This window comes from Ursus americanus, chromosome 23 (assembly GCF_024610735.1).
Source record: "Ursus americanus isolate L20-20 chromosome 23, mUrsAme1.1.p, whole genome shotgun sequence".
NCBI lineage: Eukaryota > Metazoa > Chordata > Mammalia > Carnivora > Ursidae > Ursus > Ursus americanus.
Genome location: NC_142149.1, coordinates 38,249,304 through 38,272,519, shown reverse-complemented (window position 1 = coordinate 38,272,519; position 23,216 = coordinate 38,249,304). Strand labels below are relative to the sequence as shown.

Genomic DNA, 23,216 nt, shown 5'->3' with positions numbered 1-23,216 from the left:
TACTATGAAGGCAATATTAATCTCTAAAATGAGTTGGGTAGTGGCCTCTCTTTTTCCTATCCTCCAAAACAGTTTGTATATAATAGGGATTATTGGCTTCTTGAAGGATTTATAAAATGTATCTGTAAAACCATCTGGGCCTTGTGTTTTTGGCAGAGCTGAGAGAAGGCAGACTCCTGATTAGAGATTTAGAGTTTTTAAGATTACTAATGTATTCAGATTTTCTATGTCTTCTTGAGTTAATTTTGAAAACATATTTTTTTAGAAAACGAATTTTTCAAATTCATAAGCACAGTTGTTTACAATATTCTACGCCTTTTAAAATCTCTGTAATATATGAAGTCGTTTCCCTTCTTCATTCATAATATTGCTTTTTCTTTTTTATCAGTTTCATTAAAGGTTTGTCTATTTGACTATTTTTTTGATCTATTTTAATTTTTGCTATTTAAGTGTTATTTTCTTCTTTCTTTAGATTTTCTTCTTTAGAATCCTTTTTCTAGCTTCTTAATTCATTTACTTTCTTTTTTTTAAAGCTTTTATTTATTTATTCGAGTGAGTAAGAGAGGGCACAAGCAGGGGGAGGGGGCAGAGGGAGAAGCCGACTCCCCACCAAGCAGGGAGCTTGATGTGGAGCTCCATCCCAGGACCCTGAGATCATGACCTGAGCCGAAGGCAGACACTTAACCGACTGAGCCACCCAGGCACCCCTAATTCATTTACTTTCAATTTTTTTTTTTAAATAAAGGTATAACAAGTGGCCCACTTTAGTGGTATTCTACAGATTTTAATAAATTCTTTGTCACGTAGGTCCAGATATTTTATAATTTCCATCGTGATTTCCTCTTCAACCTGTGAGTTATCTAGGAGAGCATTTCTTTCTCAAGTCCCCAAGCACATTTTAAAAAAATTTAATGCCACTTTTTATTTTACTTGCTGTGAGGATGGAGACTGTATACATTTGTTAAAATGGTTAAGACTTCCTTTGTGATCTAGCATGTGGTCAGTTCTTGGAAATGTTCTATACGTACTTGAAAGGGGTATGTATTTCCTATTCCTTGGGTGCAGTGTTCTTTTGATTTATTGAAGTTTAAATTTGGTTTTCGACGCTTCTGCATTCTTTTTTTTTAAAAGATTTTACTTATTTATTTATTTGACAGAGATAGAGACAGCCAGCGAGAGAGGGAACACAAGCAGGGGGAGTGGGAGAGGAAGAAGCAGGCCCATAGCAGAGGAGCCTGATGTGGGGCTCGATCCCATAACGCCGGGATCACGCCCTGAGCCGAAGGCAGACGCCCAACCGCTGTGCCACCCAGGCGCCCCCGATGCTTCTGCATTCTTACTAAGGATTCTGTCTGCTTGAAACACCAGCTTCTGGTACAATTGGTTTAAAATCTCCCACAAGGATTGTGGACTTGTCAATTTCTCCTTTAAAATTTTTTTCAGGTTTTTCTTTCTTTCTTTTTTTTTTTTTTTGCTTTATGGAGTTCGTGGATAATCACAGCTCTGTTGTTAGGTACCTAATTCAAAGTGGCTTTATTGTCTTGGGTATTTTCACTTGATTGTTGAGTCTCTTTATCTGTATTAATACTTTCTTTCTTAAATTCTATGTTCTCTCACATGAATATTGCTTTTAATCTTTTTTTTTGGGGGGGGGGAGGGCTTGAAATATTTTTACCCACCTCTCTGTTTATCGTCTTTCTAGCACAGTGGTATATGGGTGTCTCCTGGACAAAGCTAGATGACCCATCTAATCTTGTTAGTCTATTTACATTTATGGTGAGTACCAGTTATTTAGGTTCATTTCTATCATATTGTTTTGTATTTTCTAAAAGCAACATTCTCCTTTGTTGTTTCCCCACCCGCCTTCCTGCCTTCTCTGGGTGGAAAGGTTGTTCTCTCCCTCATGTCCCCTCCTCCACAGACACACAGATTGGGAAGCCAGGCCAGTTGCCTACCTCATATCCAGCACCTTTTTTTGAAATGGAATACTTATTTCTAGCTAGGCACAGTGCTGACCAGAATAAATATGCACTTCCCAGCTTCCCTGGCAACGAGGTATAGCGAACGATATGTAGCAGACATGCTCCATTAGACTCCCAGGAAGTCTGTCTGAAAGGGAAGAAGCAGCCCCAGCTGCCATCTTGGGCCAGGAGGATGGACGTCAAGCACACGTATGGTAGAAGAGAAAGAAAGAAGGAACCCGGGTCCCTAACAACCTGCAGGTTGCTATACCAGTCCTGGGATACCTGCTTCTGGACCTTTTCTGCGGAAGAGAGAAATAAATGTCTCTTTTATTTACACCACTCATTTGGGGGTCTCTCTTTGAGGAGCAACTGAATACAACTTCTGGTACAGAAATTATAGATGGCTGTAGAATTTTTATTTTTTAAAAATGCATATTTAACTAGCAATTTTAGAAAATAAAGGCAGTTCTTTTGTAGTTCATGAAATAAATCTAATATATTTTGTAAACCATTTATACTATATTCTATAAACATGTTTTATAAAATTGTGTCCAATTCTGTTTCTTGTGTCACATGCCCTCCTTCCACATTCACCTTCCCTCTTGCGGGAAGAGGCAGGTTGGAGCTGACATGCACAGAGATGCTGAGAGACAAGGGGAAGGCTTCTGGCCTTCGGTTCTGCTGTCCTCACCCCTGCCTTTCTGGAGGTTTGATTCTACAAGCCAACTAACTGTGTTTATTTGTTGTCACGTGAGGCCAAAGAACCCTGACGAAAAGAGAGAGAAAGCTACGGAACAGATGTGTTCTTGTGCCTTTGCCTAATTTATCCACAGTGAAGTAACCAGAAACAGTATAGATTTAAATTCTTAGAGAGGAAGTTGGTCTAAAAAAAAAAAAAAAGATAACAGAGAATAAAATACAGAGGAAAAGCACCAGAAGAGAGAGATAAAAATGAAGGAACTAAAAATAATGAGTCCCAGAATGCCGCCTAATTTATCAAACTTGTCAACAGCAGCAGTTAAGAGTAGAAATCTGTTCTTGGGAGGGGAGGGGAGAAGAAACAGACTAAAGTTACCAAGCAGCATTACACCTGAAAGGAGCAATCAGAAGCAGAACCAACTGTCAATAATACAACATTTTAGTCCGACTGTTTACAACAGCCTAAGGACATTACTTAAATACTAAACTTCCTCTTGATACTCTATGTGGCCATTTTGTATCGACGTGATATGTGGATACCATATTACTATTTAATTCAAGATTTTTTTTTAAAGCCATACCCGTTCTTTGATACAGGGCTGAAACTCATTTTGTCAGGCCCATGCTCTACTTTATAGTTTTATAAATAGTTATATATATATATATATATATATTTTATAAGATCTCACTAAGACTTTCTCCTTGTCGACAACCATAAAAAGATCAACCTTAACAAAAAGTATTTCAACTGGGACACAAACAACTGTTTCACCCAGCCATCTTAAAAAAAAAACAGGAATAAAAATTCTAGTACAACATTCACTTTAAATAGATAGGTTTCAGTTTGATTTATGATAATTACCTAAAAGGCAAATCACACATAACATTCTCTACAACATATATTAAGAGGGAACCTGTGACAGCAAGCAGTGCCGGCGACCATCGAAAGGGGCCATAAAATGGATATGCGGAAAAGAAAATAGTTACCTTTGATGCAAGGTTGTCCACTAAAGCGATCATCGAATTCTTAAACAAGGTGGCAGCGGTCAGAGGTCGCTTGGTCACCTCTGTAATACTCAGTTTGCCTTCGGGCCACATGTTCTTCAGCACAGGATTGGAACTGAGAAGCACAGGAAGAGCAAGGTGAACATGACATTCAACTACGCTGACCAAAACCACCAAGCGATCTGTTGGACTGTGCCCTGGGGAAAAAAAGACTCCATCCAGAAAATTGTGCTGAGAAACTGTAGCGGCAGATAGCATACCGCAGACGGAGAAGATGCGTCCAAACTATCCCATGTTTAAAAAATTCTTGGGGCGCCTGGCTGGCTCAGTCAGTACAGTGTGGGACTCTTGGTGTCGGGGTTGTGAGTTCGAGCCCCATGTTGGGTGTAGAGATGACTTAAATAAATAAACTGAAAGAAAATGCTTTAAACTTCTTTAAAGTCACATCTAGGACCCTCAAATGGGTAACACGGCTCTTACGATACATACATAAAATCAAAAGGTTTGGTGGTACTTAGGAGGAGGAGGACAAGCCACCAGCGAAAAAACAATGCTCAATGGCACGGCAGAAAACACGGGCGTGAGAGCAATTTCTCATGGGAAGAAAGATTCCCACAGACCAGGTAACACGACAAAAAGCCAGCTCTTCCGAACAAGACAGGTAGGAATATCAAAGAACCATTTTTACATCGCCTTCTAGTAAACCCCTTCCTGCAGCTGAATTTATGCACCCCTTCACGGGTGGTTACGATATTTTATTGACGTGACGCGGAGACTGTGGCCATCCGATTGCCACAGTGTACTTCAGGCCAGGTTCGATGCTAAGTAGTCTATAAAAATCATTATTTGGCTCTGTTCAAAGACACGTGTGGTGGTCTCAACTCTGATTTTCTTCCTGTTTCCTTTTGGATGCCTTTGATTTTAAAGTATCTGGAACTCGAAATGCTGCTTGTGTCCTGGAAACTTTGTTCTCTCTATTTATTTCCGTACAGCTGACACACGACGTGACACTGGTTTCAGGTGCACAACACAGGGAGTCCACATCTCTGGAGGTCAGGCAGTGCTCACAAGTGTGGCTGCCATCTGTCACCCTACAACGCTATTTGTCAGAAATCTTTTTTTTTTTTTTAATCGGGGGCTGAGAAGAGAGAGAAAGGACTCAGCAAGGACATTCTCTGCTAACTGTGTTTACTACTGCTGTCATTTTGCCCACTTTTCTTTCCTTAGTGTAAAATTGAGGAAACTGAAGTGGTTCCCCAAATACCTAGAGGTATTTGGCTCACAGAGGCTCAAAACAATAGCTGGGAAATGCTGGAATAAGTGACAAGAGAGCAAAAAAGCATGAACGGTGGGCTGAAGACTGACCGGGCCTGTGCATGAAGACGAGCAGTGCTCCCAGCCCCCACCACTGCGGGTGAGCCGTGCCGACTACCAGCGAAAGTGGCGGTAAACTAACACAGTGATCTGTGTGTGGCTCAGGGACCCCGTTTTATTCCCTTCTGGTCCTAGTCCCTGATTGTCCGATGAGGCACCTATCAGTAAAAAGGACCGCATAAAGGTCTATTGTTTCTCCTTAAATCTTTCATTCTAGTCTTTAGCTGAGAGAGAATTTAAGGCAATGGCTCTTAACCCTTAGTGAGAGGAACCCTGGATGTCTTCCTAACACTGAATAGAACTTCCAGAACACGTGTACTTTGAAAATTCTGATACAGGGCGAAGACTGAAGATTGCTGACTTTGGGTCTATGCAGTTTCTACCCGACCTTACTCACTGCTGGCAATATTTAGAGATTCTTTCCATATTTTACCTTGTATAATGGAGGGAGAGAGAAAGGTTGGAAATGAAGGAAATAAGATGTTTATCATCGTCATCATTATTATTATTAAATAGTAGAACTGATACATAATGAATCAAAACAGACACAATCATTCTAAAGAGAATGAACTTTGGGGCCAGTAAGTCATGCATATAATATTAACAAAATAGTTTTCAAACATTTCAAAGAACCCTTTCCTTAAAAGGGAAGCTTATTTATCCAGAAACCCGGTAGGTTTAATAGATAGGACAATTTATCTGGCTTAGTAGTGAGGAGGTAGAGAGTAAAGTCCGTGTATCTGGTGTGCCAGCGGCTCGCTCCCTTCCTCTTTTCCGTCTACACACACACGTGCACACACACACACACACACACACACACACACGCACGCATATACGCAAGTATACCCTCAAGATCTACAGAACTAGAGATGCAAAAACGCAAAAATTACTCTAAATATATACTGGGAAAGAACAGGAATTTGGGGAGGTTGTTTAGCCATGGAAGCATTGAAGTGTCCAGAGGCAAAGGAAGCACGTCTCAACACGATCCGGGAGGATGGTTTTAGCCAAAGGAAATCCAAGACTTCCCCACCCCACTGGCAAGGCCTTTCCTATTCTGCAGATATACACAAAATGCTGCAGTCAACAGACTTTTGCAAGACCATCCCTACTGTGAAACAGATTCACCTGAGCCTGATGCCTTTAATTATGGGATTTACCTAAGTCCCTTTGTCCTGATTCTGTGCTTACCAAGCAACTAAGCATTCTGGATTGATGGGTAATATTTTTCACTGTCAAGTAATAAACTAGAATTCTCGCTGCTATGTGACTTCCCAAGCAGGTTTTCCAATTGGGGAGAACAGCCTGTCATACTATATGCAAATATTCCATTGCATGTGATGGTCATATTTTCCCCTGGAAATAAATCCCCATGTGGCTTTGTTTCTATATTGGTCCTGTGAGCTTGGGATTACACGAGTCCATCACTAAGAGGTGGAGCTGCTCTCACCAAGCTGAACCTATGGGCCATACTAAATTCACAAAGGTAACGAATGCCACCTTCTTGGAGCCTCCTGGCACACAGCCCGGCTGCCTTCCCCTGGCAACACATGCCGACACTGCCACTGGCCAACTGAAGCCATTTTTCCAATTTGAATTTTTGACATTACTACAGAGAGCAATGCCAGACTCTGTCATTTGTCCCTCAAAGTGGGTGCATCTTACCTGAAAGTTCAAGCACTGAAACTCCTTTCCGAAAGTCCCTTTTCCCCACGACCAATTCTTACTTGGAGCCCCTCTTGCATTCCCATGCAACTTGCTGGTGCAGAGGGCTCCATCACGGTCCTTGGCGCCTTCGACATCCACACAGATGAACCATTTGGTAGTATAACTTCTTGAAAGAGCTGTCTAAACATCATGTCTCCACATGCTCATTATCCATATTCTCTGGAGCCCACTTCAGTCAGACATTCATCTTCATGACTCTATGACACCAGTGTTGTCAAGAGTCCCACTGGTCTTCATGGCAGCAAATCCTATGGTTAATCTTGGTCCTCACCTTACTTTGACTTTGACAGTATTTGACAAGGTTTATAATTGTTTCCTCTTAAAGCACTTTTTTCTTGGCTTGGCCCCGTGACACCAGATTTCTGGCTTTCTTCCTACCTCTCTGGCAGCCCTGTCTCCTTTGCTAGATGCTTCTTTCTTGCTTGACTCTGAATTCTGGAGAATATCAAGAATTAGTCTTTTTGGCCATTTATATTTGTATTTGTCTCAGTTCACCCTTGTTAATCTCCCCTAGTCTTATGGCTTCAAATACTGTCAATAGACTGATGACCATGAATTTGTATCTCTAGTGTCTCCTTTACCCAGAGTTCCAGATGCATACCTACAATTGTCTACCTGGCACTTACAGTGGCATGTCCAATATAACATAACATATCCAAAACAAATGCTCCATCTCCCCTACCCAATCAGCCCCTCCCACCGTCCTCCCCACCTCAAGCATCCCTGCCCCACTGCTCAGGATTTGTCTCAGATTTCCGTTTTTCTCTCATGCCGTACGCCCTATCCATCAGCAAATCTTGTTGGCTCCACTTTCAAAATATCACTCACTCTGACCAGTTTTCATTACCTCTGTTACTACCGTCTGGATTACTAGTCATTCTACTCTTGCCCTTTACAGTATGTTTTTACACGGCAGCCCTAGGGAGTTAACACATAAAAAACATCACATCACAAATTCCAACAGATTCTCTTCGTACTTCATCCGTAACTTTGGCTCACGGACTCTTCAGGATCCACTCCCTGCTGACCTCCCTGAACTCATTCCTTATTACGCTCCCCAGCCCTCACTCTGCTTTTAGCCACACTAGCCTGCTTGCTGTTCTCAAGACACCCGTGCTGCTCGCTCCCACCTTGGCGCCTTGGCACTGGCTGCTCTCTCTGCCCAGAATGCTCTCCCCCCAACGTGTTCATGGCTCACTCCCTCACCTCATTCAGGTCTCTGCTCAAAAGTCCCCTCTTATAAGAAGCCTGTCCTAACCACCCTTCTCTATAATGCCTCCCCTTCCACTACTTGTCTGTACCCTTCCATCTCCTACCTACTTTATTTTTCTTCCCAGCACTTGTCACTACCGGCAAGTGACTTGTTTGCTTATTAACTGTCATCTCCACTGGAAGAGCAGATCCATGAGGCAGGGACGCAGCCTAAACCGTTTTCACGGCTGCATTTTGAGGCACAGAAGAACGTATGGCTCACAGGTGTTCAATACACTTCTGATGATCTCTTGGCCACCCGAGTAGGCTTAGTAAGTGTGTGACTACGTTTCTCTCATCCAAAGGAAGAAACTGGCTGTGAAGCTCAAAGCTCGTCTTCTTTCCAGGCCTCTTTCCAGAGCATTCGTACAGGGTTTGAACGTGCTGTCTTTTGCCTGGCGTTATTTTGCCACACCTTTTCCACATCTTCTTGGACTGTGGAAAGATTCTGTCCACTGAGGATTTGTCAACCCTGACCCTAGATGCCACTCTGATATTAAGAGTGGAGGTCTCTTAGTTGGAGGCAAAGACTACAGTGGAATCTGCTTGTGTAAAATGTGTATCTGGGCCAGAGGTGATCCAAGACCCCACCCCCACTGCCACTGGCCTCCCCTGGGGACACTGGCAGGGGTGCCAGAAGGAAGTGAACAGAGAAACCGAGGCAACCCAAGAGAAATCAAGGAAAGTTATATTAGTAGTAGGTCCCTGTCCTAATTTTATAGACTGTATAATCATTAAGTAATATATTCTTTCATTCATTCATTACGATCGCACAGAACTAGAAAATTTGCCAGAAGCTCTTAAAATCGCCACCTAAAAGTAATCATGTGCATACATATTACACGATACGTGTGTCAAAGAGTTTAATGGAAAGATAATGAATAAAATTTCAATCCTACCTGTTATACAGGAGGCGCTTGAAATCTTGAAATAAAGTGTCTTTATTTTTGTCAATAAATCCAATGACCGAATAGCTAGTAGAGGGAAAAAACCCACAGAAAACATGCATTATTCACCAAGCAAGAGCCACATTTAAGCTTTCCGACAAGTCTACAAGCCTTTCCACTGTTAATTAGGCCATCAATCATCTGTAGAGCTAATACTGTCCACTTGGTTCGGTGTTAAAGAACATCAAATTTACCTACTAAATAGAGGGGACGTTGTTTCTATCTCAAAGGGGAGCAAATATCAGTACCGTCACTGTGATTAAGACCGTCATTTTCTACTGGTTTACTGCTTACCTCAAGAAGACGACTCTTAAAAAGATAGCTGTGTTTATCATCCAGCACTCCTAAGATAAAAGCAAAACCGCAACATACAGGAACTAAGAGTCTCTTCCGTAAGGAGGTCAAGTGACTTGCCTAAGGTTCTCTCAGTGTGTTCAGGGTGGGATAAAAGAATCCAAGAAGAACTGCAAAGGATGGTAAGATTTGGATAAGCAGAGGAGAAAGAGGAAGGGAGGAGATCACACAGGGAAACAGATCAAATGCAGGGAGAAGAGCAGGCACGTGCATGGAGTACATGAGAGGAAACAAGGAGGCCAGCATTCGTGGTTTGGAGGAGGGAGAGGAGTAAGGTCCTGAGAGGCCAGCTACGTTTGCGGGTGGGATGAAGGAGGGATGGGAGCTGATCTGCTGCAGCGATGGGCGTGGACTCCAGGAGGAGCAAGTACACTGCTGGGGGCACAAAAGCGATGGAAGCTCAGAGGCTGCGCAAATAGGAATTCTAGACGCACCTGCTCCCGGCAGCTCGGCTTTCTTGCCTGTCTGCACTTTCTTCCTCGACAATCATCACATCGATGTAGATAATTCTCAGATGTCTTACCCTGACCCCTCACTGATGTGCCAGCCTCACATATTTGATTCTCTTAGAAACTTCCTGCCTTCCTCCTCCCAGAGGAGCTGCAAGGTCACCAGGTCCCAAATTCCTTCCTTGCCTCCCGCATCCTAGATCCGCTTCCTAAGACCTTCGAGTCACTTTTGACTGAAACCTTCAAGCGACCCGACTCTTAATCTTTTATCTAACCTACAACGTTCAAACTGCAAAGTCCTTGTTTTGGCCATTATGATTTGATCTCAATCTACGTTTCCAGGCATTTCCGCTTCTCTGATGCTACAAAAAGGACACACTCCACTTAAATGGACCTAGTTACTATTTCCTGAATATTTCTAGCACCCTTCCCACTTCTCCCTTTAAAAATAATTCCTAGCATCTAAGGACTAGCATCAGCCTTCCTGGGCTTCTCACAGATAGAAGTATTACATCATGTGATTATTTCTAAATGCTGACAATACTGTTATTAGTCGTATGGCGATTATTTTAGGCCATCTTTTAGTTGTACTGATGTATGCATGTAAATGTGTGTATATTATGTGTATGCACATTGCTGAGTAGAAATAAACACACACATACACACACACACACCCATATAGGTATGTTGCAATCTTACACGGAAAACTCTTTTTGGGAGAAGACCACACCTTGTAAAACATTGTGCGCACAGAAGATATGCAGTAAGAACCTAGAAAAGGATGAAGGGCTGAAGGAGAGAAGGGGAAGTCTGAGGTGTTGAATATCCCTTGGAAGGGTCAGCTAGCATTCTGGACTAGGAGTCTGGAAACTAGTTACTGTCTCAGCTATTCCATAAACTTGCTGAATAACCTTGGATAAAAGTGTTATTACACACGTCCCATAAGTCTCTCCGTCTATAAAGCAAAGGGGCCAGGCTAGCTGGTCTCCAAGGCCTCTGACCAGCTCTGCTTTGATGCTTCCGAACTGAAAGGAAGCGTCCTGTAAGTGAGGCCCGCATTTTCAGTGGGAGAGTGTGCACGCTGCTGCCTCTCCCCTCTTCAGTGTTCTGGAACCTGGGAACAGGACCAGAACAAGTGGAGAATGGCGCCATTCCAGCACTAATGGCTAGTTTGACAGATGGGGTGATCATCTCAAGCCATATTATTTTATGACTCAGAGTTTTAATTTAAATCAGGAACAGCTATTAAAATTTCTTTAAATGTCTTTTCGGCATTTGTAGAGATGATCATTTGCCTTTTTGTTGCTGTTGTTGTTATGTAATCTCTTCCTGTAACGGGTTATGATGAAGAGAGCTCCTAATGTAAAAAATAAGGAGGAAGGAAAAGAGGAAACTTTAAACAATAATCAGGTAAGAAGCGGTGTTCAGTGGACAAAGCATCCTAAGTGTAGCAGGCTGAAAAATGCTCCCCCCACATGAAAGACAGGGATTTGACATGGACTGCCAAATCCCCCAGCCCCTGTGGGTGTGATCTTCAAAAAAAGGTGTGATTATGTCAAGGATCTTGAGAGGGGAAGCTGATCCTGTATTACCCAGGTGGGCCCCAAATGCCACCACAATTGTAGTTTTAAGACAGAGGCAGGGGTGCCTGGGTGGCTCAGTCGGTGAAGTGTCCGACTCTTGACCTCAGCTCTGGTCTTGATCTCAGGGTCATGAGTGTGGTGTGGAGCCTACTTAAAAAAAAAAAAAAAAAGAGGCAGAGGGAGTTTTAACACAGACACACCGAAGAGCAGGCAGCAGTGTGACCACAGAGGCAGAGACTGGAGAGATGCAGCCATAAGCCAAGCAATGCCTGTGGCCACCAGAAGCTGACAGAGGTGAGGAACTGTCCTCCTCCAGAACCTCCAGTGTGTGGCCCTGCGACACCCGGAGTTTGGACTTTTGGCCTCCAGAACTGGGAAGGCAAACATTTCTCTCATGTTAAGCCACCAATTTGTTACGACAGCCCTAGGGGACCCTGATACTGAAGTAGTTATATTTTCTTACCAATTTCTACTTTTCTTATATTGTGACCAGAAAATGTAGCTTGTGAGAATTTCACTTTTTCAACTGACACTTGGAAAATAATATGGCAAAACTAGTTACCCAACTGCTTGTGGTTCTTTGCATGCAATGGTGGCTCTTGGCTCTGGGCCCACAAGCCTGCTTGGAATGCCCTCCCTACCTCCTCCCTTCCTAATTCTTTCCCCTGACTAAGCCTCTTTTACTTTTAGGACTCAGGTTGGATATCACTTTCTCCACCAAAAGCTCTCTACGCTCCTCGCCCTGGCTTAATTATTCCTCCTCAATGTTTCCATAAGGCCTCATGCTCCTCTAGTTTGACCCCTCCCATTCTTCGTTACAGTGACTTCTCATGTATCTGCTTGTGTCCACCACTGAACTGTAAGCTTCTTCAGAAAAAGGCCAATCTTATCCATCTTTCTCTCTTAGTTCACATTCTCCCATGATTTATTTATTCATCAGCTGATCTAAGTGCCAACCTTGCCAGGGACTGTGCATGGCCGCCATCGTGAGTGTTCAAGAAAAGTTGGAAAAGCAAGGAATGAATGAAGCTAAGCCAATTTTTTTTTTTAAGTAAGGAGATGAAAATATATTAGCCTGTGAAATGACTAAAAACCACAAGTGAATAGGAAAACAGTGTTTATTTTCCCTGGTTCTATTTGCTGAAGTGAAGTTGCATGCAAGTCATCGCGTTTGGTACCCAAGTAAGATACTCACACCACGTCCCCTGCGTAATGTCGAATTCGAAAATCTCGATCAAACTCCAGGATTTTGTCTGAGGCGCAGAGCTAAGAAATCAATAAGGAGATTATTTTGAAAACAGATTATTTTCACTTTCCTAAAGATGTGCTCCAATGTCATGTAAGATGATGACAGAGTCACAAATCATGATACCATTATGAATGAAATCACCCTGGGTGGGGCTGATGTGGTAAAGCCTGCAAGCTTTCACCAGAAGTCCACACAGCTGGACTTCATTTCCCAGCCACCCTGGCAGCCAGATATGGCCAAGTGACCAGGAGCTGACAGCGGACAGTGAGCAGAAAGGAAGTGTGGCTGTGTCAGGCCAAAGCTGGTAAGAAGTGGGTGACCCTGTTCAGCACTTCTTCTCCTCCCACTATCTGGATGCAGAGGAGGATAGTGGCAAGGGGATGGAACTGCCAGAGGACGGAAGAAGTCCAGGTCTCTGGGACAGAAGCGGACTTCTACCGTCTCTGACACTGAAAGCCTGGCTGATGCCATAAGTGGCCCAGCTTACCCTGACTGATAACAGTCTCTTTCTGTTCCATGCTCCACTTAGGGAACACCACACTGAGAGCTTTCTGTCTGCTGGGCACGTACATCTCACACATTCCTCACAACTGAAATTCACAGTATTAGGAGCTCTCTTTTACATACAAGGAAACTAAGGGTCAGAGAGATAATGTAATTGGCCCAAGTCACGCAGCTCATAGGTGGTCGTTCTGGGAAGGATTCTTGGGACCAGATGTAATGCCTGCTCTCCTATGTACACAATGGCCTGGCTCACTTGTCTTTTGTTGAGCTGGGAGTCAAGTTCAGGGCTCTCATTTCAGAGAAGGTCAACTTCCTGCAGTTATTTCTCACTGAAGAGGAATAGTTTATGGAAAGGCAGTTTTTCTAGGGTGGTGGTCTCCACAGTTTCCTACAATTTTCCCTGTTACAGTAGCGCCCAGGCTCCTTTGTCTGCCCTGTGAAGGATCCGCAGTACCCTACAGGTTCTAAAGCAGACACCCAAGAATCCGTAAAGCACTGAGTGCGGTTATGCACAAAAACTTAAGGTGCACGGTTAGCTACCAAACAACTCCAAACAGGATGGTGGCTTCTGCACGGATAACTGGACTAGTAATGGAAGAGTTTGTTAATCAGACAAGTGAATAATTACAGTAAATTAGAGTCAGACTTCCAAGTTCAAATCTTGGGTCTACCACCTACTTGCTCTGTGTCCTTAAGTAATTACTTATCCCAGAGAGTTGTTCTGAAGCTTAAATGAACCATGGAGATCGAAGTATCTAACATACAAAAGCGTCTCCAAAAAATGGGATCCCTCTTTCCTTCTCTCTTGTTAACCATTTTACAAAACCCTTTCATTTATAAAACTCCTCATGGAAAAGGACCCAGGAGATGCCCATGCTAACTGAATATTCTTATATCTGGATACTGCAAAGTCTCAAGTGATCTGAACACAGAAGGTTTTAGATTTTTCTTTATGCTTTGAAAATAATAAATTCCGTATATCATTTAACTTTATATGTTCACCATATTTTAAACAGTAATTTCATGCTTTGTTGGATCATTCGCCTATCTCTCCATGATAACTTTAATGTAAAAGAAACCATTTAGCCCCTAAATAAATACAAGGCAGAAATCTCTTATTTAACAGGCCAGTAACTCGAGCTAATCCGTAACCAATAGCAAATGATAACACCTGGCATAACGTACAGGATAATAGCATTATTTAACAGAAAGATTTAGAGTGATGAAAACATCCTGACAGCTTGGTTATTCCATTTCTTCCCTTCATTAGAGTAATAATCCCAGAAATTAACACACTTTAAAAGTCCCCAACTGAGGGGGGACTTCTTCCAGCATCACCGCCCCCTTACCTTGTCAGACAAGGCAGTGGGGGGGCCAGGGGGCGTGATGCTGGAAAAAAGAGCCACCTGGTTGAAGAGTCAGAGAAACCTGGGTTGCCACATTTAAAGGAAAAAAAAGAAAGAAAGAAAATTCCCGGGGCGCCTAGGTGTCCATTCTTGCTTTGGGCTCCAATCATGATCTCAGGGCGTGAGACTGAGCCCTGTGTTGGGTTCCATGCTCAGCAGGGAGTCTGCTTGTCCCTCTCCCTCTGCTCCACCCTCCCCACCCACTCACTCATTCTCTGTCTCTCAAATAAAATAAATAAAATCTTAAAAAAGAAGGGAGAATTCCTGTCTCCCCAGATAAATTATTATTTTGCAATTTCTTATCAAATCCACGGCAACTGTTCAAAAGTACTACGTAGAGTGGCTACATTAAGAATGAGATTATATTTCAAAATATTTGGTGGACAAATTTAAGTCAGGTGTACAAATGGCCAGCGTGAATCAAAATGAGGTGATTTATCATGAGATTCATAGTTATCTATTTAAATGAAGTGGAGCCCTGCATGTTTTAGTTTAAAATTCAGTATTCCATAAGATGTATTTGGTATGATCGTGACCGAAGTCAATTCAATTTTACAAACACTAATTACCTACCATTTGGTAGGCAGGATGTTAGGTGAGTCTCTAAGACCCAGGCTGGGATTATAAAGGACGTAGATAACCCTGCCCTCGAAGACGGGACACCTGTAATAATGTAATAGTACCCTCTTACAACAGATCACTCTAAACGGGGTAGGGTGCTTCTGAGGGCTCAGTACTCTGTCCCCAGCACCCAGAATTATGCCTGGAAAATGAGAGGCATGTATTAAGCACTTGTGTTATACATGGGAAATGACTGAAGAACACCCCGACCAGAACCCTTATGTCAAAGGTCAGACCGTAGTATCTGACAGCTGACTGACTTGTAGAGGGATTCAAGTCAATCCTCAGTCACAGACCAAGGAGAATCTTTGGGAAATAAACTGGCCTAAAGTAAATATCAGCCAGTAATCTATTTCTTGATGATTTATGCTTTATCTAGTTAATTGCAGATTCTTACTGTTCTGATTACATCATTTCAAAGGGGACAGAGTTAGAAAATAGACTTATTCGTGCTAAAAAAATTGGCAGTGTGTCATAGATTTACATGAAAATATGGAGGAGCAGAAATGTTTGCTCCTTTCTTTATGGAAGTGACGGAGCATGGGGCCTGTTTCTCTTTCAGCTTATGGTTGCTGGACAAGCTGGTATTTATAGGGAACACTCAAGGATGATGGTGTGCCCCTCCTAGGACAAATACTAACGACTAACATACTATATGCAAAGCACAAAGGTCTGACAACCTCAACTGCCACCATTTATTACAGAAATGTGATCTGTTTAATAACATTTTTAGAATGTGGAAAATGGGGAGTTCGGGGCGCCTGGGTGGCACAGCGGTTAAGCGTCTGCCTTCGGCTCAGGGAGTGATCCCGGCGTTCTGGGATCGAGCCCCACATCAGGCTCCTCCGCTATGAGCCTGCTTCTTCCTCTCCCACTCCCCCTGCTTGTGTTCCCTCTCTCGCTGGTTGTCTCTGTCTCTGTCGAATAAATAAATAAAATCTTTAAAAAAAAAAATGATACCCATTCATTTAGGGGAATGAGTTCCCTTGCGATGGGGAGAATTACAGCTAGAAGAAAGTCACATAGTCTGAAGAATTGTGGCAGAGCACACATACTACACTTGATAACTGATCACAGTGAAAAGTCAAGGACAGACGCTGTTTTCAGTGCCGGAATGATCAGATGCAGGAGCAAAATTCTAGCACATGAACAAGGCCTCTATACCTATTGGTTATAAATGACATCATGCTTTCTAAAATCCTGTTCCTTTTCCCCATTTCTAGCAAATGGAATAGTCTGGAGCTCCCTCTCCTGGATATTATGATTTTTATCAATCTTGTCATCCCATAAACCAGAGAGGCAGGATTTATTTACAGCAGTAAGTCACGTAATGGAGGTGTATGGCTTTTCTTGCTTAGTTCAGTGCACATTCTTTTAAACCAACATTTAAGACCATTTAATCCTGTCAAACAATGGGGAAAATCTTACAGATCAAAAGGAGAGGCAGTTCTCATGAAACACATTACCTTTCGGCTGGAAAAATGACCATGTTTGCCCAGTTTACTGTTAAGTGCTTCGAGGAACATTTCGTCGGTGACTTTGCCCACATTCATGCAGGCGTCATCCAGGATTGCGATGATCCCCTTGTGCTGCTGTTCCACAAGGTCCACGATGATCTGATTGTTGAAGTAATCGATCTGTAGGACACAGCGAGGGAGCAGTTCCAGAGGGAACAGAGGCCAGGACAGGCAAAACACGGATGCCTGCACGCATTTCAGGAGTTCGGGTCAAGTTAGCTTGGTGGGAAATGTGTCAAGAGCATTAATGAGGTCTAGTGCTGAAATGAGCACATGTTCTATCCAGGGTTTAATTTTTAATTTCTTTCATGAAACACTGTGTTACGTGAATATCGCTCAAGGCAAAACTTACAAAGTAGGTAGTGCTTCTCCCATCACTAACTTTTGTTTGAATCCTGCACCGAACCCCACTCCTTCATGCTCTCAATCCCCCAGTCTTGTTTGCCATTTAATCACAAGATCCACACTCCACGAAGGACCAACAAATAACCTTAAAGTATTATTGGATTCATAACCTGATGAGGTTAAGGCATCACACAGAACTTGGGTTTTTAGTTCTTTGGCCTTGGAGGACTAAAACCCAAAAAAGCATCTTCTCCAGCTTTCCCCCAGTGAAAGGAGCACATAGAGATCTAACAGACTTTGGATGTTGCTATGGGCAAAATATAAAAAATTAATCAACTCTGAGATGAAAGTATCTGTAAAAGATAAGAATAAACTTTTTGTTTACTTTTGTGAGCTGAATAAAGTTCTAAATAACAGCTGGCTTTTTGGCAACTTCAATACACACAAAGTTCATCCCAAATTCCTCTCCCACGCCTGTTTGCTCGAGAGTCCACAGCATGCATCCCACCACGCACACGCTGGCCCTGCAGGTCAGCTGCGCTCCCTGGAAGATGGGCAGTCTATTCTCACAGTTCAGTCCTGGGTGTTGATGTGTCCCCTTATTTAGAAGCGTTGTTTCCATCGTCTGCTGTAAGATCTACATGCTCGTAATGGACTATTTCAGTCTCTCATGGATCCCTGCTCCATGCTATCTGCAGTCCAAGGACTCAGGCCAGTTACCTGTCTGTGGGTTTCAGCTCCGCCCCTACTCTTCCGAGTTCTCTACCGTTTCCATGGACTGACGGTCTACAGACTGGGTGGTTTCTACTTCCTTTTTTATACTTTACTGGTCTGTCTATATCAGTGAGTCTCAAGAGATGACTCCCACCTCCCCTAGGGGCATTTGGCATTGTCTGGAGACATTTTTGAAGGTCATGACTACGTGCCCAGTGGGAAGAGGCCGCTACACATCGTACAATGCACAGGACAGCCCCACAACAGGGACTTATATGACATCCAAAACGTCGGTAGTACAGAGGTGGAGAAACTCTGGTCTAAATATGTACTTTTATAGTGGACACATATTATATTTCCTAATTAGGGAGAAAAGTTATCTCCTTCTTTTGAAAAAAATATCCTTACTCTTCTCAAAAAGCAGTAACTCTTAATTATTAGCTGAAGGCTTAGACTTTCGGAGTATGAATTAAAGATGAAGTCTTTTGTCCCAGGGCTAAAGCATTAAGTCCTCTAAAGAACCAATTGCATAACTAAAAGCGATGAGTCTTCGCTCAAGAGTTCAGTAACTTTTAGTTTCTAAGTTTAAGGTTACTTCAAACATTGCTTCAAGTTGTGGCTTCCAAACCAGGTTTTCCCAGCAACCGAGATTCCCAGGGGGCTTCTTAAGGACTACGGGGGAAGGGGGAGATGTGATGAGGTAGCTAAGGGGTTAGAGAGCTCTGGGCCTCCCAATCCCACCCCAGACGGAGCAGCTACGTGCCCAACGGTTCAGTTCTCAAAAGCTAAAACATGACTTGTAAACTACAGCACCAAAAGCCTGTAAAAGCCAGTCAATTAGGGAGACAACCATGCATTAGGAACCTCCCGACAGAAGTCCACATACCACCTATGAAACAGACTGGTAGAAAAACGCTGATCCTGAAACCAGCCAAGACTCCAGACAGAACAACCAGGGGCATACACGGAACATAGACAGAGACTGGATGACACCTTGGGAATCTGATGGGCAAAATGCAGACTGTGGCAAGTTCTGCAGAACAAATGACTCATCCTCTTCGTCGGAAGGTTGTGAGGGTAAAAAAACAGATGGAGAAGAAAATCTATAGACGTGCGTGAGACCTGACAGCCAACCACAATGCAAGAACCTTGCTTGGATCCAAATTCAAACAACTATGAAAACAGACAAAAAAACCCTGTAAGATGACTGAGGAAATGTGAACACTGACTGGATATCTGATGATATTAAGGAATTACTGTTACATTTCTTAGGTGTGATAATGATACCACGGTCATGGTATTTGTAAAAGTCTTCATCTTTTAGAGAAGCACACTGGACTGTTTACAGATGAAACAATATGATGTCTGAGATTTGCTTCAAAATAACCTGGCGGTGGGGTGGATGGGTGGGTCGGTGGGTCCAGATGACACAGACTGGCAACCCATTGATAACTGTCACAGCTGGTGACGGGTACATGGAGTTTATCATATCACGATCTCTGCTCTTATGTTTGCTCGAAATTTTCCATAATAAAAAACATTTAGAAAAAATCAAGCACTATGTTCAGAAGTTGAGTTTTTTAAAGGAAATAACTGCCCAGAATAGAGATTCCAATCTGAAGGGACCTGGCATGTAGTCAGTCTTGTAACAATTACCTGGGACCTAGCCTTTTGTTCCCATGAGGACATTCATTTCTTGGTTTATTTGCTAAAGATTTTTGCATTTTTAGGGCTGTGGCTCCTTTTTCAGATTTTTGGAATAGCCTACTGCAGTTGTTGACTTTTCTCCTTATCAACTATGCCTGTGGGATCTGATATCCTGATTTTTAAAGGAAATTTTTGACCGGTATCTCTGAATCACCTCTGAGTAACAAGTTTCATGATTAAATTTGCTATAAAAATCAAAGCGTCAGTTGTAATTGTGTGTTAAATTGTACAACAGATCCTTTCTAAGAAAGCTGCATCTAAACTTAATTGAATTACATCTTAAATGTGCTATGAGAGTTCACTGCTTAAATCAAAATGATAGGTAATTCTGCTACAAAGTAATAATACACCTTTTGGTTCATTTGTAAAACAGTAAAATTTATACTAATATACTTGAATGAATTTTTTTATGGTATTCTGATGTTTAACACATGCTGGAAGGCAAAGACGCAATTTGAGGCAGGACAGCTACTCATTATACCGCTGTCTCCCTTTCTGAATGAGACGAGATAGAAAGTAGGAAGGTAGGAAGAAATATAAAAGTAATTTACCTAGAGCATATCAAATAAGCTTTTTACTACTATGTTGGATATTAAAAAAATACTAATTTTATTGTGTGTTCTCTTCGGCAAGAGGATAAACACACAATTTTAGCAACACAAAAATGTGTGGAGACTCGGAAGTTTTTGCATTTCTCAAGTCTGTTCTCAAAATTGTTTAAAAATACAAATTTAAGAGAAAACATTACTAGGTCTCGTCCTGCGACAAGCAGGAGGTCTAATGGTAAGGACCAAGAGAGCCAACCAAGTCATGTTTCTCAGCAGTGGTGTTTGGGCTTGTGCCCCAGGGCAGTCCCACTTTCTGGCCTGGCCTTGCCAGACGTTTGACTGTGACAACTGTCAGAGTTCACAAAGGGCCATGAGAAGGTGATAGCAGCTGTGACATGAAGGATAGCAGACAGAAGTAAACGTTAATGTTTTCACACCTGGATTTCAGAGAATATAAACCGCAATAACCGAAGATAGTAACAGTGTTACTTAGACTGCAAAGTAGAGGAGGGAAAAAAAAAAGGATAAATAAGAGGGGAAAGAGGACAGAAAGAGAATAAACTAAATTTGGAAGCAAAGCCCGATGGACTTACGGCAAAGTCGCCGCTCCGAGTAACCTCTACATGGCGCTAAACTCTACAAGACAGACGAACCAGAAAACCCACGCGGCATCAGCTTTCAAGCGCGAAAGTTATAACTCAGCATTTCTGGGCACCAACAAGGCAGTCCATCAAATGAGAGGAATTCCACCCATCAACCCTGAAAATGACTTGGAATTATGTATCCCCAAAAGGAAAGCTAATGCTCAGAAGTTTCACGGGCCCAAGAAAATTGCAACAAAACAGCTAAAACGACAGGATCTGACGCTCTCGATACGACGTGCAACACGGGAAGCTGTTTTCCAGCGGCGGCCACTCACGTGCTTCCAGGGGATGCCCTCCCGCTCGTACTCCTCCTGCTCCTGCTTCAGCACTAGCTGGATGAAGAGCTGCTGCAGCTTCTCGTTGCAGTAGTTGATGCAGAACTGCTCAAAGCTGCGGGACAAGGGATCCATTAGGTTCAAAGAAGTGAAAAAATAAACAGGAGAGTTGTAAGCATCTTATCCAGTTTACCTGTTGTTGTCAAAGATTTCAAAGCCATAGATATCCAAGACACCGATGACAGTGTTTTTCCCGTGGATCGTGGTGTCATAGTTCTTGACCTCAATAATATCATTGATGCGAGTAACAATCCAACAAAAAAGGCGTTCGTATATTGCCTGTGAGGAGAACAACATCATTCATTCTTGCCCATTTGGGACTGCGTCTTCTGTGTAGATCTGTGATAAGTTTTAAATTCTTATCCACTTTCTCTTTACCACTTAACATAGCTGTTATTACTCTAAGCAGAAAAATTAGAAATGCAGATCTGTTAAAAAAAAATAAAAACTACAGGATGTAGGTAACACTCAAGTAAATGGTTTGGATGTTTTAAGATTGTTATCGGTCACTATGGTATCCCACTACCACTTCCAGGTTCGTCTCTGTGCTCAGCTCTATCTGTAATTTGCCTAATCCCTCAAAGAAGTCGCTTCATTACTTGATTGTGGATTTCATCAAATATTAAAAAGTGGGGAACCAACGAGTTAATATCTATGTTCCAGTAAAGCTCTATGGATTCTAAAAATACAAATATTGATTTATAATGCTACATAAAGATCTGAGCCAAAGACCGCAGTTTGACATTCCTAGAGAATCAAACGCCTGCCCAACGCCCAAGGACACTCGCAGCCAGACGCACGTGGACGAAGGCACAACACGCTTACACGCACTCACGTCCTGATACAAGCAGGCTTTGCAGCACCCCATGCCTTTAGCAGCTCCCTCCAGCCACCCCTCCCTCCACCTGCACTCATCCACAAACCGCCTCCGTTCTTTGCCTCCCTTTTACTCTTCGATCTAGTCCAGTCTTTGCTTACCTCCCACTGCCCCACTGAAACGGCTCATCAAAGACCCCAAGCACTTCAGTGTAGACTTGTGCTTCCTTGTGCCTCTATACGGACGTCTTACTCAGACACTCAGCATCACTCCACCTGGTTTCTCCCCCTCGTCCTGAGCTTTCTCCCCTCTGGGATTTGTGACACCACACCTCCTTAGTTTTCCTCCTATTTTACTGGCTGTTTCTTCCGGATGACCTTTGGTAAGATCTCCTCTGAGAGGTGGAGTTCCTCTGGTCCTCTTCTCTTCACTCTCTAATTCCTCCTGAGTCATCTCATTCGATGTTAAACAGTAGTGTTATAATACTACTCCCAAACCTAGTACTCCAACGCAGACCTCTCCTCTGAGTGCCAGACCCCTGTGCGTGACAGCCAACCCGACAATCTTCCTAGAGGCCTCACGGCCATCTCACACATGTGTGCTGTCAGGACTCTGGATCTCCCCACCTCCGAAAACTGTTCCTACCCTACTTCTACCCTACTTCTAACCACGAACAAAGGACTCTGGAAATGTAGGAAGTTATTCATTCAACAAATATTAGCTGACTACTTACTCCGGGCAGGTTATTGGAGATACAGTACTAAAGTAAACATAAACACGGTCTCAGTCTCCAAGGAGCACAGGGAGTAGGATGGAGGAAAAACCATGCACGCGGGTACGTACACACACACAGACAAACACACTTTGAAGGTGAGGTGCGTGGCATCGGAGGATAATTGAACCTGTCTGGGATTCACAGAGGCCAGGGAAGGCTTCCCTGAGAAAGTGGGCTGAGATCAGAAGGATGAGTAAGAGTTGACGAGGCAAGAGGGGGACAGAAAAGGGATCCAAGCAGAGGCGACAGCCTGCACAGAGGCCCTGTGGCTGGAAGGAGAAAGGGGGGATAAAGACAACCTGCAAGGCCTGAGAGAACACTAATGTGCTGGAATGAAGAAACGAGACTGGAGGATGGCGTAGAATGAGGCAGGAGATGCAGGCTGGAGGCAGACCATGCTAGGAGTGATCCTTGATTTTATCGTTCAGGGGCTGTGGATTTTACATCTCAAACACAGCCCATCTCGAATCATCCCTTTTCCCCATTTCTATGCTGCCTGCCATCGTCTCTCTCCTGGATACTGAAATATCCCCGTAACGGTCTCCCTGCTTCCATTCCCACCCACAGAAGATTCTCCCTACTGAAGCTGGAGCGATTGCCTTAAAGAGCAGACTTGCTGTCATTGCCACTGCTTAGAATCCTCTGCTCTCCATTGCACTTGGATAAATCCAAATTCCTCT

General features: G+C 43.0%; 1 protein-coding gene across 2 annotated transcripts in view; it reads right to left on the bottom strand.

Annotated features, from left to right (window-relative positions):
- The window catches only part of MYO1D (myosin ID), a 331,053-nt gene that overhangs the window by 208,650 nt on the left and 99,187 nt on the right, over nt 1–23,216 (bottom strand). For both annotated transcript variants that reach the window (XM_045773267.2, XM_087854617.1), the window contains exons 9-14: nt 21,078–21,223; nt 20,885–20,999; nt 16,601–16,771; nt 12,550–12,620; nt 8,921–8,995; nt 3,651–3,783 (exon numbers count right to left, since the gene is read on the bottom strand). In XM_045773267.2, the coding sequence (XP_045629223.2) occupies nt 3,651–3,783; nt 8,921–8,995; nt 12,550–12,620; nt 16,601–16,771; nt 20,885–20,999; nt 21,078–21,223 (711 nt within the window). The remainder of the gene's footprint in view (nt 1–3,650; nt 3,784–8,920; nt 8,996–12,549; nt 12,621–16,600; nt 16,772–20,884; nt 21,000–21,077; nt 21,224–23,216) is intronic.